Below are 20,438 nucleotides of genomic sequence, written 5' to 3' on the forward strand. Positions count from 1 at the left end.
AGAGGTAACCAGTGACTCAGCATATGGCTTTCTGTGTGGCTAGAAAACCCTGCTCCAGAACTGGCTTCAAACCTAGGAGCAATAATAAATTAAGCAGCAGGCTGATGTCTTTGTGATAACTTTCTTACTATCTGACACTTAAAGCTCACATCTAGGCATTTGTATTTATTTAAGTCTCAATCACTTTTCCCACCCTGCCCAGACCTCATTGCATAAATACCAGAGTTCCCTTTGCTTGAAGGGCCATTTCAGGCATTTTTTTAAACTAATTTTTCTTACCACTAGCAGCTCTGAGCTGCAGATCAGTGCACAAGTGGCTTGGGTACATGTTGTCTTTTAAAAAAGAAAAGAAGAAAACTTTTAAGCACTATTCATACTTGCTGAAGTGTGGCAAATTTATGATGAAGCAGCTGACTATATTGCACATGATTAATTCCAAAGCTCACATTAAAATGATCTTTTCAGCAGTTACTGCTCTAACTGAATACTTCCATGGCGGGATTTCAGCAAATAATCAGTACAGAATTGCTAATGATTCTGGCAGAGGGCAATGGTAAAGAGAGGGAGGATATCATTAGCTTCTGTAAGTCGGCCCTTCTGTGAGCCCTGAGGTAGTGTGGATAGTCTGACAATTTAGAGGAATATAACCTGATCCCAATTACGTTATCATTCAATATATAAGTGGTAATATTTGTGGCATTGACTGGTAAATAATGGTGTTTGATGAACAAAGTTATTTACCAAATAGAAGTAACCAGTTATGTCAACTGTGCTTAAAATGGATCTGGTTAATTTCTTAAACTGTCTATTGTTTTTTATAAGCTTGATGGAGAATAGCTGGAAGGTGCTAGGTTTCTTTGGGGAAAGGATGAGATTCTTCTTTCAATCCTTGCCCTTAAATGTATCAGAACTGATGACTGTGACACTGATCTTTAGCATCTCTGTGACTCTAATATTTTTAACCATCAGAGACTTGAATCTTAGTTTCATGCCATATATAGTTACTGCATATTTTTCTGTGAAGGCGGGATTTCTTACTGTTCATAAATTACAGGCTGATAGATCTGAATTATAGTCTAGTGGAGTGTCACTGTACAAAGAAACTGTCTCAGGCAATCAAGTGATTTCTGCTATTTAAAGGCAAAAATCAATCCTATTTTGAAACCTTGGTTATGTTTTTCATATCTCCTGAAATGGAATACTTTAGATTTTCATCCTGGAAGTTGTACTTTTTATTAGATTGGTGTTTATTTTGGTACTTCAGCTATGTTAGAAAGCAAATCTTTTTATCCCTTAACTGATGTGAATGCAAAGCCAGAATTTCTAATGCTCAAATCTGTCTAATATTACATTGGAGGCAATTTGATGTAATTCAGTGTTTTGCTTGCTTTCAGATGCTAGTGCAGAAGTTTGCCAGGAAAACCCAAAGCACACTATCTAATCAAATTACTGAAGGAACCACTCATGTCATAATGAAAACAGGTATACAAGAGCTTTATTAGCTGAGAAAATGTGTTAACTGTTCCAGGTTAGAAGTATCTTAACTTCTGTAATTCAGCGGGAAGAAACAAAATAGACAATTGACAAAGAGTTTTTAAAAGTCCAAATTAATTTTCTCTGCTCTAGAAAGCAGTTCCTCAAGATTTACTTGAAATTCAAGTTCAGGGTCCTCAAACTACGGCTGCAGGCCAGATGTGGCAGCTAAGGACATTTGTCCCCCTCACTCAGGGCTACGACGTTTCTTTATTTAAAGGCCTACAAAACAGTTTTTTGTTTTTACTGTAGTCCGGCCCTCCAACAGTCTGAGGGACAGTCAATTGGCCCCCTATTTAAAAAGTTTGAGGACCCCTCTTCAAGTTCATTGTTATTTATGACTCAGTTCCATTGAACCCAAACAGACATTTGTATTGTATTAATTGACTATAAGTTCTAAATGCTTCTTTTTTTAGATATTTTGTTTTAAAGATCCTAGATTTAAGCTGCTCTCTTGAATACTTTATGAATTTTGATAAACCAAAGAACAAATCCTACTTTTTTAAGAGCTGATAAATTATAATTTTATTTTAAAAGTAATTGTATTCTTCTTTTTACTGGACAAAGTTAGTAGCATGGGTTTAGAGACTGGGGAGATAGAACAGAATTTTAAAAGTTGATTTGTGATAATTTGAAAATTGTTCAAATCTCATCTCTGCCACTTCATCTCTATGTAATGCTGGACATGTCACTTGACCTCTGGATTAGCTAGCCTCTCTAAAATGCCTTTCTACCCTGGATTTCTGATCCTATGAACTCGGATCCTATCCTGTGATAGAGACTTATCATGGAACCATGTACTATTAGAGTGTCTCTCAAGGAGGCCAAAAGTACTGTCCAGTTTTCAAATGGCTAATGCATTGGAATGTCTGAGTTTAAAGTTCATTATTTCATTGACTTTATTAGCAGTTAAACAAAGAAACTTTACAAAATTAAAATGTGAAGAATTTTATAAAGAGAGGCTGTTGCCGATGATTGCTTGTCTGTTGTTTCTTAAGGTTTAATTAAATGCATTTCTCCCAAATGTTTTTGCCACAGCTTTCTTAGTTCTTCAAAGAAGTCTTTGAAATACTGGGAAATGAACAGAAATTTTTCTTTAGCTATTGCTTTCTGAAGTATTGATGTGGGAAAAAGAAAGAATCATGAGATCCTTAGCCTCCAACTGGCGTATTTTTTCCAGTACCCTTTTCAGGAAGGCTAAGGAGTTAGGGCTCTCCAGGTCAAAATCCTAAGAGTAAGCCCATATTATTTGGATTATAATGTCAGCATTATAGCTTCACACATATTTCTTTTTCCTTCTAGATATAACCATCCACTGAAACAGATTTAGTCTCTGTTGATAGCAACAGTATCAGTCTACGCCATGCTGTGAATATTTTTTTAAAGGCACTTGAGTAGTTTAGGATACAGAAAATACAGTGTATGAGATATAACTTATAGAGATCCATGTTTTCCCTTTTCTCCTGTGATGATGCAAACTTCTTTAGCTTCTGCTTCCTTCCCCAGAGTAGGTAGAATTGCCAACCTTTCTCTGATGGACTAGGACCTTCTGAGCCTACTATAGCCAGACTTGTAGACTTAGTTATCAACTTGTACTGACTTCTCGTATGATTTTTTACCTTGTAGATGCTGAGTTTGTGTGTGAGCGGACTCTGAAGTATTTCTTGGGCATTGCAGGAGGGAAATGGGTAGTGAGTTTTCTGTGTAAGTATAATTTAACATATTACACCCCCCCCCCATTACCCTTCATGATTTGTTTTTTCTGTCTCTATTCTTTTTTACATTTAATGTCTTAACACCTAAGATTTCTACAGTTCTGAATCTAATACCCAAAAGGCCTTTAATGATTATACTAAATTGGTTTTATCTTTAATGTGCATTGTTTCCTTCAGATAAGCAGGCAATGTTGGGGAAATGGGTTTCTTTTCACAACTAATAGGATCTAATCTGTTCTTAGCAATTTTAGCCTGTGAAGAAGGCTTTCTTTAGATACTAGGCTAAAATCAATGTGCATCAGACAATTTCTAATATTGAACAGCAGTCATGCCTAAGGAAAAAATCTTTGCTATATATCTTTATAAATCTCTGATTTTTTAGGGTTATATGCTATTCCTTCCTCTACTATTTTGCAAGTGCTACTTTTTTTTTTAATGGGTCAGCTGAGATAATATAATAAAAATGACAATTCTGCCTAAATTAATCTGATGCAATGCCATACCAATCAAAATACCAAAAATATTTTGTAGAGCTAGAAAAAATGATGAAATTGCTCTGGAAGAATAAAAGGTCAAGAATATCGAGGAAATCAAATGAAAAAATGCAAAGGAAGGTAGTCTTGCCATACCAGGTCTAAATTTTTTTTCCTCCAGTTACATAGCAAAGGCAATTTTTTTTATTATAGCTTTTTATTTACAAGATATATGCATGGGTAATTTTTCAGCATTGACAATTGCAAAACCTTTTGTTCCAACTTTCCCCCTCCTTCCCCCCATCCCTTCTCCCAGATGGCACCAATACATGTTAAATATGTTAAAGTATAAGTTAAACAACAATATATGTATACATGTCCATACAGTTATTTTGCTGTACAAAAAGGATCGGACTTTGAAATAGTGTGCAAATAGCCTGTGAAGGAAATCAAAAATGCAGGTGGACAAAAATAGAGGGATTGGTTCATAGTCATCTCCCAGAGTTCTTTCGCTGGGTATAACTGGTTCAATTCATTACAGATGAACTGATTTGGTTCATCTCATTGTTGAAGAGGGCCACGTCCATCAGAATTGATCATCATACAGTATTGTTGTTGAAGTATATAATGATCTCCTGGTCCTGCTCATTTCACTCAGCATCAGTTCATGTAAGTCTCTCCAGGCCTTTCTGAAAATCACCCTGCTGGTCATTTCTTACAGAAAATAATAGTCCATAACATTCATATACTACAATTTATTCAGCCATTCGCCAATTGATGGGAATCCATTCAGTTTCCAGTTTCTGACCACTACAAAGAGAGCTGCCACAAACATTCTTGCACATACAGGTCCCTTTCCTTTCCTTAAAATCTCTTAGGGATATAAGCCCAGTAGTAACACTGCTGGATCAAAGAGTATGCAGTTTGATAACTTTTTGAGCATAGTTTCAAATTGCTCTCCAAAATGGCTGGATGTATTAACAATTCCACCAACAATGTATCAGTGTCCCAGTTTTCCCACATCCTTCCAACATTCCGCATTATCTTTCCTTGTCATTCTAGCCAATCTGACAGGTGTGTAGTGGTATCTTAGAGTTGTCTTAATTTGCATTTCTCTGATTAATAATGACTTGGGGCATCTTTTCATATGGCTAGAAATAGTTTCAATTTCTTTGTTTGAGAATTGTCTGTTCGACAATTTTCAGATGATGAAATTGAAACTATTACCACTCATATGAAAGAGTGTTCCAAATCACTATTGATCAGAGAAATGCAAATTAAGACAACTCTGAGATACCACTACACACCTGTCAGATTGGCTAAGATGACAGTAAAAAATAATGATGAATGTTGGAGGGGATGCGGGAAAACTGGGACACTAATGCGGTTCTTGGTGGAGTTGTGAACGAATCCAACCATTCTGGAGAGCAATCTGGAATTAGGCCCAAAAAGTTATCAAACTGTGCATACCCTTTGATCCAGTAGTGTTACTTCTGGGCTTATATCCCAAAGAAATACTAAAGAAGGGAAAGGGACCTGTTTGTGGCAGTCCTCTTTGTAGGGCTAGAAACTGGAAATTGAATGGATGCCCATCAATTGGAGAATGGCTGGGTAAATTGTGGTATATGAATGTTATGGAATATTATTGTTCTGTAAGAAATGACCAGCAGGATGAATACAGAGAGGCTTGGAGAGATTTAGATGAACTGATGCTAAGTGAAATGAGCAGAACCAGGAGATCATTATACACTTCAATAACGATATTGTATGAGGATGTATTTTGATGGAAGTGGATTTCTTTGACAAAGACCTAACTCAGTTTCAATTGATAAATGATGGACAGAAGCAGCTACATCCAAAGAAAGAACACTGGGAAATGAATGTGAACTATTTGCATTTTTGTTTTTCTTCCCAGGTTATTTTTACCTTCTGAATCCAATTCTCCCTGTGCAACAAAAGAACTGTTTGGTTCTGCAAACATATATTGTATCTAGGATATACTGCAACATATCTAACATATATAGGACTGCTTGCCATCTAGGGGAGGGGGTGGAGGGAGGGAGGGGAAAAATCAGAACAAAAGCGAGTGCAAGGGATAATAATGTAAAAAAATTACCCTGGCATGGATTCTGTCAATATAAAGTTATTATAAAATAAAATATATAAATAAAAATTTAAAAAAGAGAGAGAGAGAGAATTGTCTGTTCATATCCTTTGACCATTTATCAATTGGAGAATGGCTTGATTTCTTATAAATTAGAGTCAATTCTGTATGTATTTTGGAAATGAGGCCTTTATCGGAACCTTTGACTGTAAAAATATTTTCTCAGTTTATTGCTTCTCTTCTAATCTTGTCTGCATTAGTTTTGTTTGTACAAACCTTTTCAATTTGATATAATCAAAATTTTCTACTTTGTGATCAATAATGATCTCTAGTTCTTCTTTGGTCATAAGTTCCTTCCTCTTCCACAGATCTGAGAGGTAAACTATCCTATGCTCTTCCAATTTATTTATAATTTCATTCTTTATGCCTAGGTCATGAACTCATTTTTGACCTTATCTTGGTGTATGGTGTTAAGTGTGGGTCAGTGCCTAGTTTCTGCCATATTAATTTCCAATTTTCCCAGCAGTTTTTGTCAAACAGTGAGTTCTTATCCTAAAAGCTGGGGTCTTTGGGTTTGTCAAACACCAGATTATTAAAGTTATTGACTGTTTTGTCCTTTGAACCTAACCTATTCCACTGATCAACTAGTCTATTTCTTAGCCAATACCAAATGGTTTTGGTAACCACTGCTTTATAATATAATTATAGATCTAGTACAGTTGGGCTACTTTCATTTGATTTTTTTTTCATTAATTTCCTTGAAATTCTTTATGTTTTGTTTTTCCATATGAACTTTGTTGTTATTTTTTCTATGTCATTTTGGGAGTCTGATTGGTAGGCAATTTTTAACAATCCTTTTTTTGTTTGTTTTGGTTTGGTTTTTGAGTTCCAAATTTTCTTTCTCCCTCCTTCACATCCCTTCTTCCTGAGATGGTAAGCAATTTGTTACAGGTTATACACGTTCAATCATGTAAAACATATTACTATTATTAATCGTGTTGTGAAAGAAGACACAATTTATGTCTAAGGGAACAAAATTTTCTAAAATACAGAAAATAAAAACATATTTTCATCTGCATTCAGAATCCATCAGCATTTTTCATAATGAATCCTTTAGAATTGTCTTGCTGAGAATACTTAAGTCATTCACAGTTGATCATCATACAGTATTGTTTCTGTGTGCTCTCCTCTGCTTCTTCACATTTCACTTTCCCAAAAATGCTTCTTGACCATATTGTTGTCAGAAAGTGTTCTTTTTTTCCCTATTGTATATAATCTTTCTTTTTATGATCTTCTTTTCAGGGGTGATACAGTCTTTTAAAGAAGGAAAGGTGCTACCTGAGGTAGGTTTTTGATGTCCCAAAATTAAAGATAGGCCTTGTGCCAAGAAGTTTGAAAGACTTACTGGCGAAAGGCAGTAACAATGGTGAGAACACACTGGGCAAGTAGGAGCCTGGAGTTAGCCCACGAAAGCGTCAAGCAAGCATTTATTATGCATCCATACAAGGCATTGGGGATCCAAAGATGAGTCCCTGCTCTCGGGGAACTTATATTTTAACAGCAGAAAAATTGTGATCATTCTCTAGAACTTCAAAAAGAATAGCTCTTTTTGAGAGAGGGAGAGATAGACACCACAGAACAAGAGGGGAGAGACAGACTCAACATGACTGTACACATGGACACTTTCCCATTGCTGTGGTTAAAGCAAGATCTGTCTTTAGTAAGCCACTGGGACTTATTTAAAAGTAAAGCGACCTCAGGAAAAGGCTCCCTGTTGATCATTTAGGAGCTATGAGAAATAAATAACACGGCCTGTAGGAGGAAGAATAATTCCAGAACAGAGTTGGGGAGGCACGTTTGCCATTCATCTAATATGGCTGCTGGAGCTTCTCATGGCACGCTCTGCCCATCCAGGTGGCTCTGCGACTAGGCGTGAAGGTGACCAAAGAGGTATCACATGTTGCTGTCCTAATGCCATAGGAATGGCCACTCTGGAGCTAGAAGATGCCCTTGGAGACCACCTAATCCAGTGTCCTCATATCTCAGATGAGAAATGTTGGGCAGGAGCGATACATGCAGGGAGGGCTTAAACTGAGCTCTTCTGACTCCAGAGTTCTTTTCGGTGTCATGCTGCCTCCTTTTGTCAGAAACATAAATGCAAAGGATATCTGGCCTCCCTTCCTTTTTCCCCAACACTGATTAGCACTTTTTGGTTTGACTTTAACCAAGGACCTTTGACTTCTCCTTCTTCGCTCATTTGCTCCCTTCTCAAGCCCAAGTAGTAGCAACCTTCCATTCTCCTTCAAGCCCATTTTTTGTTTTCCAGATTTCATTAACCATGGAAATTTCTCAGTTTCTCTTCAAAAGGGCAGTATGCAATTTTATTTAAAAGATGGGGGATATTTGTTATCATTACATAGCAAAGTATTATCAGTTTAATCTAAATGCTAAGCAATATTTCAAGAAGAGATGGATGTTGGAAATTTAAATCCATTATGTCCTAGTAAGGAGGGAAGCCAGTTGCAGATTTTTGCCAACAGATTTGCCTTGATGAACTACCTGCAGCAGCTGAGGTGCCAGTCATTTCATCTAGCTAGCCTGCCAAATTTAGTGACTTTTGTGAACAAACAGCAACCCAGAAAAACTTTACCCTAAAAGTCATACAATTTCCAGCTAAAAGCCAAAGATCCATCTTTTTTCTTTCTCCTTTTCTTTTACAGTGTGATTTTGAAGTCAGAGGAGATGTCATCAATGGAAGAAACCACCGAGGCCCAGAGAGAGCAAGAGAAAGCCAGGGAGTGAAGGTACGGCCACTGGGGAGAAGTCCTCCCTGAGAGGGGAACCTTAACCAGGAAGAAGCCAGCATGGCTTCTGCCCCGTCCTGGTAACTGCTTGTGCCCCAACCTGAGCCACCTGCCCTTCCAGGCTTGCCAAAGGCTCATGCTCCTGGCTCAGGCTTTCCACCATGATGTTTTAGTTCCATCTCTTTGGAAGGAGTGCAGTCTCACATTTGAGAATGGCTCCCTTCCCACTGGAGTGCAGGGCCTATCACTCTGAATCCAAGGGTCAGTCTGGCCTCAGAAACAACCCCATTACCTACTCGGCCCTTGATTAGGCTTTTATCTCCCAGCATTGAAAAGAAACTGATGTCATTTACTTCCTATTGAACTACCTTCCCAGAGAGCTGCGCACAAGATAGCTAATTGTTTTGTTTTACCACATTGTAGGTAAGTCTGAGTTAGCCCCGGATCACCACACACACACACACACACACACACACACACACACACATACTTTAACTGTTCTTGTTGCTGCCTACTTGGGTTTTTTTTTTTTCCATGTGCAGGGACCTTTGGATGGCAGTGATGGAAAGTGGCTGGTCAGAGTGATAAAACTGTGAAGACCCTAAATGTCACAGTGGTTTTTCCCTGGCAGGGAGAAATGTATTTGTCGAGGAGCTCAAACTGCAAATCTCTTATCTTCTCATTAGAGGCCCTTGTCAGTGAATGTCAACCAAGCATAAGATTTGAAAATATCCGATCATTAAACTTTTCACGTAGCACTTGGCTCAGACAAGATGCCTACATAGAACTTGAGTATTCTGAGTGGCTTGAGTCTGTGACATTCCCAGCCAGTGGCTTTAGAGGCCATGCTGTTAAGGCACATATTTCATTCACACAGGTGGCACAGTCAGTATAAATGGGATCCATCACTTATAATGAGAGTACAGTTATTCCTTTTCATTCAAAAAGCTATAAAGTGACATTGAAGTAATAGCCTATGCAGCTCATTTTAACCTCCTTTTGGGTTTTAAGCTCTTTCCAACTTTAAGGGAAAGGGAGAAAGGAGTAGAAGTTTAGAGCGTTTTCATAATTGTCCCTTTTGAGCAGGGGGAAGAGACCTCATAGAATGCTGTGAGTAGCATGACACCCTCTTCATCTTGGAGACTTTCTCTTGGCCAAAAAAAATGGGATTGTCATTTTTTAATGTTACTAGTGTCCTCTCCTTGCATAACTTTGAAAAATCATCTATTTCAACATTCAAGAGCATTTATTAAGCATCTCAAGTATATTCAATTTCCAAAAATGCATATTTTCAAAAGAGACTTTACTCTGTTAAGGTTTAAGAGAAATTGGGAAATCACCTGTATAAGGTGATATGGGCTCCTTTCCTTAGAGACCAAACAATCAGAGCAAAAGAAGATGAATTCCCATGCTGTTTGGAAAATGATAATGTTTTCTGTACCTGACTATGAAGGAACTTTGGGCTCAGTACAAAGGCAAAGGAATGATTACTTTCAATAGTGGGGAAAGGAAGGATTCTCCCAAACTCTTACCATGAGATACCTATACTGGAGAGATACAAAACAAGAGAAAGAAAATTATAGACCAATATAGTGAGGAATATTAATAAAAAAATATTGAATAAAATATTAACAAAGAGACTACAACAGCTAAAAGGAAAATGCTGTCTGATCAGATTGGATTTTTGCCAGGAATTCTTGATTTGGTATTAGGAAAACTATAAATATAGCTGATCATATTAATAACAAAAATAGTAAAAATCACATGGTTAATAGATACAGGAAAAGCTTATGACAATACAATATTTCTTTATATTAAAAACATTTAAAGAGATAAGAAATACAGACCATTCCTTAATAGGTTAAATGATATCTATCTAAACTCAAGAATTAGCATAATCTATAATAAACCCTAGAGGCCTTTTCAGTAAGATCAAGGATAAAGCAATGATGTCCATTTATACCACTATTGTTTGAAATAAAAATCCATTTGAAACAATTATAAAATGTAAAAATATTTGAAAGTCTAGCTAAGACACAGAGAAATCCTATTAAAACTTTATAGAAATAAAGGTTAAATATTGGCAAGTCATTTTGGGGGCCTTATTAATGTAATAAAAAATAATAATTTAAAAAATGAATACTTGTATTCATTTACAGGTTCAGTATCATACCAATTGAATTACAAAAAGGTTATTTTAGAGAAGTAGGAAAAAAATAAAATTCACCTAAAACAAAAGGTCAAGAAGCTCAAAGGAAATAAAGACAAAGATTAGAAAGGAGCGGAGCCTAGTACTGCCAGATCTTAAACTATACCATAAAACAGTAATTATCAAAACTGTTTGGTACTAATTGAATATAGACAAGTGGACCACAATTGAACTCAATAGCATGGTGTTCCATAAAGCAAAGGACTCTAGGTTTTCAATAGATACTTCTGGGAAAGCAGTAAAGGAATCTGGTAGGAATTATGTTTAGACCTACATCTTACATCATTTATCTTCATAAGTTCCAAATGCTTTAAATGATGTAGATAATAAAAATCATATAAGCAAATTAGAAGAACTAGCAAAGAGATAGTGTTCAGAAACAAAGATTAGGGAAGAGTCTCTGGTCAAACAAGAAATAGAGAACTTCACAGTAGATAAAATGAGCAATTGAGGTTCCAGAAAATCCAAAATATTGGACAGAGAAAGAATTGACTTCCAGGAAAAATCACAGTAAATTCCTCTTCTCACTGTCTGTTATCCAAGGTATAGAGTTGATAAAAATGTATAGAGTCAAGTGCTTTTCCCCAATAGATAAACAATCATGGGGCATCTGGATGCCCTAGAACTGGCATAGAGCACCAGTCCTGGAGTCAGGAGGTCCTAAGCTCAAATTTGGCCTTCCTAGCTGTGTGACCCTGGCCAAATCACTTAACCTCAATTGCCTCAACAATAACAAAATTAGATAAATCGTTTGCCAATTAGTCAACAAACATTAAATAAGTGATTCCTGCATTCTAGGCACTGTGCTAAATGCTGGGGATACACAGAAAGGTGAGGTTAGTCCTCTCTTTCTCAAGAAGCTCAAATAACTAGGTGCCTACAGTTATTTTACTTTGCCCACTGCCATGCAAGATGCTGGAGATACAAAGACAAAAATTAAATAATTCCCACTCAAAAAATGTTTGCATTCTATTGCAGAAGGCCACATGTACCTGAATGATGAAATACATAACAGTCCCAAATTGAGAGAGCCTGCCAGAGTGATATAGAGGTTTACAAGTGTTTTAGCACACTTCATCTTTGATCAATCCTACCAGGTGGACCAGATAGACACAATCCTCTCCATATTATAAATGAGGAAATGGTATAATTAAATGATTTGCTCAGGGTCACAAGATTAGTAAATGGCAGAGCTGGGCTAGGAACTGAGGTCTTCTGATTCCTGGTCAAACCTTTCCGCTATATGAAATTGCCCTTGGGTAACTATAGGCAGAAAGAAAACAGAGCAAAAAGATTTGTTTCTAAGAAATAACAGTAGAAGCTATCAAATTTAAAGGAAGAGAAAAGTGTTTCTCAAGAACTTCATTCAGTGACTAAAGAATTCTTTTAATTCCTTGATTTTCATTTCCTTTTCCTTAGATCTTCAAGGGCCTTGAAATCTGTTGCTATGGACCATTTACAGATATGTCAACAGGTAAAAGACTAAGGGTCTACATAATAACATTCTCCTTATAGCTGTTCCTTTGCACCAACCAAACCTAAGGCAAGAAGAATATGGTAGAATCAACTAGCCTTTGTCCATGTCCAACTTCCCAAAGACCTCTTCAGATTGATGAGGATTCCCAGCCTCACCAACTTTGAGATTAGAGATTTTCCTGTATCCAAACCTGGAGTAGAAAAATGAGAAATAATATATTTTTTTAAAACTCTTGCATTATGAAAAAGGGAAATTAATCGGTGAGGGGGAAGATGATTTAGGTGTTTATAATAATTGAGAATCAGACAGCATTCTCTGCCCACACATTCCTTCTAATACTTTATTAACAAGAAAGAACACATGGCTGCAGTTTGACTTTGGGGTAGGGGCCTTCCATAGGCTCAGAGCAGCAGTATTGGAAGGAATGCTTTTGATAAACATTTTCTAATTTAAATTTCACCTAGATCACTCTATGCATCTCAATTATAATAATTCAGTTGATTCCTCTTCAGACCAGAGATTCCCATTTTATCTCTTTCTCATACACACATACACACCCATCCCCTGCTCAGATTCCATAGCTGAAGTCTCCTTCCTCAACTTAGAAGATGAAGCCTATATCAGTGATGCACTGAGTCAGCCACCAGGGAGTCCAACAGAGGTAGACTAAACATTTTTCTTTGTCTTTAGTTTCTTTTATTATTGGCGATTGATGGGGCTTTATTACATTTCCAGATCTATTCTTCTTAAGACATTTGAGATTAATTTGTTCTTTTATATAATGAAAACTTGCCTGAAGCATGTCCACCATACTTCCTTCAGGAAGTTTTTGTTTAAAGTTCTAATAGCCTGGTCTCAACCATCCCATTCAAAGATACACTGGAGGCTTACAACATCTCTGACCCTCATTCTTGTCATTTATATTTCTTATTAATCTGTAGGCTGATGAGAAGGGAAGCCTATATAAAACCTCATGCAAGAATTTATGCAGACATAGCAAAAAGTTAGATCTCCCATTTGTTGGCTCTTCCTCTCATTCTCCTTGCAAAAGTCACACAGTGAATCAATTCTGCAAATGACCCGACTTCAGAAAGCACTTTCTGGCTGCCACTATCCCATAAGCATGTAGATTCTGATTCTTCTTAGCATGGTGATGCTCTGTCCAGGGTGGCATTTATTTTTTGACTGAATGAATTATCCTCCTGTCTCTTGACATTTGCAGTAATTGCCACTAAGTGTGGTGCTCTCTTCTGCCATGATTGTCAATTACTGACTCAGGCTTAGGAGAAAAGGTTGCCTTTTTTTTTTTTCCCTTCTCTGTAGTTTCTAAGCCAATGATTTAGCAAATTAATAGAAATTATCTTGGATTTTTTTTCCCCACATATGTCATTCATGAGAGATTGTCAAGTCTGGTATCTCATTTGTTGAATCTATTTTCATCACATACTCTACCTTTTAAAATTAAATCCTGCTAGCTTTATAAGTAGAGTTTCCAAGTTTGATTAAAGCTGTCTTAAATCACTTTCTTTTTCTAAAAAGAACTTGTGCTTTTAGTAAGCAGTCACCAGTTCAGTGAATGATCATCCTTCTAACTAAGGCTTAGAGAGATTGCCCTGCGTCACATAGCCCCTTCAGCAGTGGAACAGCTACTAAAATGCTCTTATTCATTACTTTAACAAACACCTGTTGAATATCTGCTATTTAGATCCACTAACTAACTACATGCTACAAAAAAAAAGTAAGAAGAAAAAAACAAGGTTTGAATAAGTCTTCTCCTTCTCACAACTTTACAGACTAGCTATAGGATGAGACACAAACAGAACTGTAATATGAATGCCATATTGCATTATACATGTCCTGGAGAGTTTCAATGCAAGCTACAAACAGAAAGATTATTTCTAAAAAGGGAAGATCTGGAAAGATTTCCTAGTAAAAATGGCATTTAAGAGAGCTTTAGGATAGATGGAAATTCAGTAGGCATGGTGGAGAAGGAAAACCATCCCAGTCATAAGGCACAGTGTGGTCAAAGGGAGCAGCAAGCTGGGCTATGTTCAGGGAACAGAGAGTAAACTAACTTGGCTAGTAGAGCTTAGTGTGGGGACGTTCATGATAAAAAAAAAGGGGGAAGTCATGGGATCCCAGGTGGTGGGAGAGCATTGAATGCCACACAAAAAAAGTTCCTCTAAAGACCCTATAAAGTCACAGAAGAAATGAATAGAAAAATGTTGTAACCAGAGCTAAACATAGTAACGATCATGTGAAGGATGGGATGGATTAGGGGGAGAAAACAGTGTCAGGAGAATGGATAGGAGGAGGCTCTTGCAGTAATAGTCCAGGGAGACGCAAAAGAAGGGGATGGATATGCAAAGGCGGGATTGGCAGAGTCTTGGTGACTGGATGGGGAAGGAGGAGAACCAGCACTGCACATGTGGACGGTGGATTAGATGGTGAGAACACAGAAAGGACCCAGCCACAGGACAACCAGTCTTACCAGAGAGGTGCAAGTCCAGCACCATGTGGAGGTGATGTCAGAGTGGATGGAAAAGAGCAGAGCCCCACATTGAGAAGTCACCATGTCAGAAAACTGAGCAACCCCCAAAGGAGACAGAGAAGTTAGGAAGCTAGTTAGAGATCCAAGAAGATTGTAGTAGGAGGGCATAGTCAGCTCTGCCAGAACCAACATGAAGGTCAAGTGAGATGAGGAATGAAACAAAGGCTGATGTTCAGAGTTGACAGTAAGTCATTCATGACCTTTTGAGAAAGAAGTTTCTGAGGGAGTGGAAGGAAGGGGTTGGAGAAATTAATGAGTAGTTACTGGATGAAAGCACCAGTTGCAGACAGCCTTAGCAAAAAATTTAGTAATAAAAGGGGGAAAAGAGATAGTGTAGTAGCTGAATGGAAATGAGGGGCAGCTTTGGGGAGATTAGGGAAACTTGATTATGTTTCTAAAAACAACTGGAAAGTCAAAGACAGAAAGTATGTGAGAAAGAGGAAATAACTATCATAGTACACTCAGGTCCTGATAGTGCCAGAGAGAATGAGGTCTTAGGGTAGAGGAAAAAGGATTGACTTGTATGGCTAATGATGTAAAAAATCAGGAGTCCTTGAAATTCCAGGGTAATGAATAGTGAAAAAAAAAAAAAATAGTGGACCATGTAGTCAAAACCAAGATTCTAGGATTAAGGGCAAATGATACCCTAATGAGTCGAAATGTACTGAAAGGATAAACCTGGAAGAGGCAAAAGGAGATCATGTGGTGGGCTTGACATTGCTGTAAACCCAGGTGAAAATGGGACCTGAAGTAAACTGCCAAGATGTGAATGAAATGGCATGGAGAAGGATGTCATTAGCAGTTAATGAACTGAAAGGTCACCTGGGAATCAAATGGCTCTATTACTTAACAGCTGAGTGAGTTATAACCAGACAACTTGGGTTCAGATCCCCCATATGACTTAAATCACTTCATCTCTCTGGCCTTCAGTCTCATCATCTGCTAAATGAAAGGGCTGTATTTGGGGTCCTCTAATATTCCTTCCAATTTTGAATCTGTGATCCTAATTAGAATAGTCCAAAAGAAGTTCAAGAAGTAAGGACTTCAAGGGCAGCTAGGTGGTATAGTGGATAGAGCACTAGTCCTGGGGTCAGGAGGATCTGAGTTCAAATCTTCCTAGCTGAGTTGATTCCCTGAAGAATCTCCATGAGATCATGTCTCCTAGTCTAGTGCTCCTTTAAAGGCAGGGGGTGGCCTGGTATGGAAGGGACTTCTTCCTTGACAACAAGAGCAGAAACAATTAAGAGCAGAGGCTTGGAAAGTGCTAAGGCTGACCAAGGTGAGCGTTGTCATGGCGTGGTTTATGTGACCCCTGTAGATCACCTCGAGTGGATGGTGCGGCTGTGCGGAGCTTCGGTGGTGAGGAAGCCTTCCTTGTTGAGACCCAGGCTGGTGAGTGTTGTGTGTCAGAGCAAGGGGCTTGGGCCAGAGAGCGAGATGAACCGCTTGCTCCCCGGCAGAGCCGAGGCACTTGTGGGCGCGCCCTTCCCCTTCCCCGGCTCCCTGCCCCGTGTTTTTCAGTTTGAAGAACCCTTGGGATCACAAAAGAAAAGCTACCTTGGAGATGAGCTCATCATGCCCCCTTGCTGGACAGTATGTGTGTCAGGGGGTGTTCCCATGGCTCCCTAGGAAGAACCCAGTGCCAGAGAAGTGGGGCCATTCCCCTTCTGGGAATCCCTTAACAGCCAGATGCTGTTTCCCAGCGGCAGACCCCGGAGTAGCATGGCTGGACTCTGCCTCTTTCCCTTCCCCTTTAGGATTGAGATAATGGCTTTTCCTCTTGGATATCACAGGGCTCTTCTCCAGTCGTGGTTGTGCAGCCCGATGCCTGGGAAGATGACAGCAGCTTTGAAGGTAAGGCAGACCCCCCCTGACCACACATAACATTGTAAGAGCACCTCCGATCTAGAGCTAGGAAGGAGCGCAGACCATTGAGTCCAGTCCTTCTCCCAGAAGAGGAAACCTGTTTGGGCAGGGGCTGTAGGTCACTCAGATGGGCTACATCAGAGTCGAGACCTTAGTGCTCAGATTCACTCCTCCCTCTTTCCTCTGTAGCACGCCTCCTCCATCCTTGATGATTGTGAATCTGACTCCAAATATAATCTGTTGTTACTCCAAGATAGCAGAATCTCTTTTTTTTTTTTAATTTTTATTTAATAATTACTTTATATTGACAGAATCCATGCCAGGGTAATTTTTTTTTTTTTTTTTACAACATTATCCTTTGCACTCGTTTCTGTTCCAATTTTTTTCCTCTCCCTCCCTCCACCCCCTCCCCTAGATGGCAAGCAGTCCTTTATATGTTGGATATGTTGCAGTATATCCTAGATACAATATATGTTTGCAGAACCGAACAGTTCTCTTGTTGCATAGGGGGAATCTCTTTTTTTAAAGCAGTTTCTAGCACAGTCTCTGGCATATTATAGTACTGAACAAGTATTGATTGAGTAACAATAAGATGGCAAAGAAGTGAGACTTTGCACTATTCCCCGGAAGGTCAGCCTACGCTTTGATTTGTTAGGGTCTGTGCTAAGAGAGCTTCAGACTAAAGTGTTTGCTGGGGCCTCAAAAGCTCTTGTAAAAACTTCTCAGGGGGTGTGTCGGCCAGACCCTAAAGTCTGGGTGCCAGAGGGCACAATCCTGATTTCTGGTTCTTGTGTCATCCTCAGGAATTGGGCTGATATGTGAAGCACCTGTAGTGACCCGGGAGTGGGTGCTGGACAGCATCGCCTGCTACCAGCGCCAAGAGCTGGACACCTACTTGATAACCCAGACCTCAGGCTGCTGCTGATCCTACAGGGCAGGAGGTGGAGACTTGGTCTCCCTGTACCCTGCCAAGGCCAGCCCCGGGAGCCAGCTTCCCTGGCACATGGGGTTTCTTCCATTTGTCCTGGCCTTGTACAGTCCTGATTACAAAACATTTCGTGTGTATGTGCCTTTTTAAAAGATTTTCTGCTTCAAAGTCTCCTTTTTCAAATCCTCCTTGAGCACAAAATGTGGTGATTTGTCACCTACAAAAGAATTTAAAAGCAGATTCTTCACTGAGAGAGAAAAGATGCTGATTCATTATTTATCAGACAGCCCTGTCTCTGCTTATTTACTCCAGGGGAGGTCAGACACAGACATTTGTGAAAGTGACTCCAGGGCTTAGGGCTTGAGGTTGGGGTATGTGCTCAGCCTCCTGGGAGTCATTTGTTTCTCTGCATTAGCTGCTGTGAAATGTGGACAGGGGAGGGCTCAGCTTTCGTTGGGAGGAAGAGGCTTCCTAGGAATCGGTGTGACACTTTAAACCCTAACCAAACTCCCAACTCTAACCTTACCCCTAAATGCTCTCACTGGGTGATTTTGAGCTGTGGAGGTAGCTCTTCGTTTTCCTAAGTGTCCTATTGAATCATTTAAAAGGAATTTAGGGGAACAGAAATGGTATAATTGAAAATGTAGGGGCACAATGTGCAGAAGTTCTGGAAAAACATCCTCCAAAATCTGGCCTCTAACTGGTTAATCCCCAAAGAAACTCTTAACACTGGTGTGCTGGGTCTCAAAGGAATTGTTTCTGTATTTCACCACTGGTAATAAATAACATTTATGACCACAACTCTGATATATAGCATTAACTTAAAAATATAAGATCTTTGATATGAATATTTAGTGTCTCTAAAATGACAGGTCCTAGGACAAGAGGGGTGATATTGCTTTTCTTAAGGTGAAAAAGATGCTGAATCATAGAGCTTCATAAATAATTTTCCTTGCTGGAGAAAGAGAAAGTGTTTCTATAAACTTATTATCTAAGACCATTTATAGTCATGTGAAGGACTAGTTCTCCCCCAGAATTTCACTGTACCCAGGCAATCATGATTTGATTGTGCAAAGTAGGTTTTGTAAATATTGTGAAATCCAACAGCAAATAAACTTGATGGCAAATGCTTCTCCTAATTTAGATTGTGATTGCTGTCATGAACATTCATCTCATTTGTCTTCACACCAATCCTTTGGAAGGAGAAAGCTCCCCCACAATAGCATGTGCCCTAAGCGGAAATGACTACCCTATCCTGAGAGGGACCATCATTAGCCCCACTCACCCATTGGTGGTCATCACTTAAAACGGTCCCTGAGAGATGTTGGCGGGAAAATGGGCCGCTATAGAACTGACCACTCGCCCCTTTGGTCAGAGCCGGGACAGGAGCTGGAGGAGACTTGGACTGGAACCAAGATCTGTAGCTCCTCAACCCCAGTGCCCCTTCCCCTCCTGGCCCAAACCGAGTCCTCTCCACCACCTCGTGTCCCTTTGGCTGCCTATGGAGCTGAGCATCATCCTCAGTTGTCTAGTCCTCAACTACTCATGGCTCCTCAGGGATTTTCTTGGGATACTGGAGCACTTCACCGTCCCCTTGAAGTGGGTTGTGGTCCCTTTAAACTGTATTTCCTATTGATCTGTGCTCCTTTTCAGATTCTCAGCCCCTTCTGGGGAAGACATATTCCCCCCCCCAGATAAGTTATCTTTCCAGGATGCCAGAGCCTTTGATTCAATTAGAAATCCTAGTCAAAAAGCACCCCTTTGAAGTGTTAATTCCATAGGAGATTAGGGCTGTCCCAACCCCCACCGGGTCTGACCTGCTTGGCTGTCCCAGCCCCCACCAAGACACCCAATATAATAGTTTCCATCCACGAAGGTCTTTTTCAGATGGGCCTCTGCAGCTCACTCAGCTACCAGGACCTTTTTGTCTACTAAGAACTGCATTCTCAGCGCAAAACTCTTATTTTCCATAGATCTGCTACTATAGAAGTCAGTCTCTGGGTAAACTGATTTCTATCTAACAATAAACTTTCATTTTGCAACTAATAATTCGGGAATGAATGAATGCTTTCACTCCTAGAACCTGCAGCCGATTTAATGGGGATTCTTAATAACTCTTATAGCCACTAACCACTCAAACAGCATCGCCGGCGTCCACCTTCATTTACAGAGGAGCAAATTGGGGTGAGCAAACAGCTAGACCAAGTGGACAGTGCTCTGTGGGCTCACATAGTAATCTCGGCTTGAGCCGTCTGTCAAACCTGTACTCACTTCCTTCAGGAAGCATCTGCTGCTAGAGAGGAGAGAAGGGAGCCTGGGTTGCCATCAGCTGCCCTTTTGGACCCTGGCCTTGATTTCAGACTCAAAACTTAGAATAACTGCAATGGGGAAGTGGGGAGGGAGACTGACCCCTTATCTTTGTAGAAAGATTCTCATTAACCATCCTATAGCATTCTCTACAGGGAGCTCATTTGATCCTCACAACGGCCCTTGGAACAGGTTACTATTGTCCCCATTTTACAGATAGAAAAACTAAGGTCATCGGGTTACAGTGTCTGAGGCTGCATTTGAACATGGGTATGGCTCATTCTGGGTCCAGTAAGTGGCCTGTCCACTAGGCCACCTAGCTTATATTAATACTTACTACTCTCTCCAAAGGGCAGAGAAAACCTCTGTGAAAGTCAGCTTTAAAGCCCATTAAAATGTTTTCAATTCAAAGGGCCCAGTGAGAAACTGTCTGATGAGCAAAGACTGGACTAGCTCAGTCCGGGAAGGCTC

General features: G+C 39.5%; 1 protein-coding gene across 1 annotated transcript in view; it reads left to right on the forward strand.

Moving 5' to 3' along the window:
• The window catches only part of BRCA1 (BRCA1 DNA repair associated), a 77,153-nt gene extending 58,354 nt beyond the window's left edge, over positions 1–18,799 (forward strand). The window contains 8 exon segments of the mRNA XM_051994357.1: positions 1,395–1,482; positions 3,160–3,237; positions 7,128–7,168; positions 8,546–8,629; positions 12,258–12,312; positions 16,185–16,258; positions 16,660–16,720; positions 17,536–18,799. Coding sequence (XP_051850317.1) covers positions 1,395–1,482; positions 3,160–3,237; positions 7,128–7,168; positions 8,546–8,629; positions 12,258–12,312; positions 16,185–16,258; positions 16,660–16,720; positions 17,536–17,657 — 603 coding nt within the window. The 3' untranslated portion in view covers positions 17,658–18,799.
• Positions 18,800–20,438: the final 1,639 nt, after the last annotated feature.

This window comes from Antechinus flavipes, chromosome 4 (assembly GCF_016432865.1).
Source record: "Antechinus flavipes isolate AdamAnt ecotype Samford, QLD, Australia chromosome 4, AdamAnt_v2, whole genome shotgun sequence".
Taxonomy (NCBI): domain Eukaryota; kingdom Metazoa; phylum Chordata; class Mammalia; order Dasyuromorphia; family Dasyuridae; genus Antechinus; species Antechinus flavipes.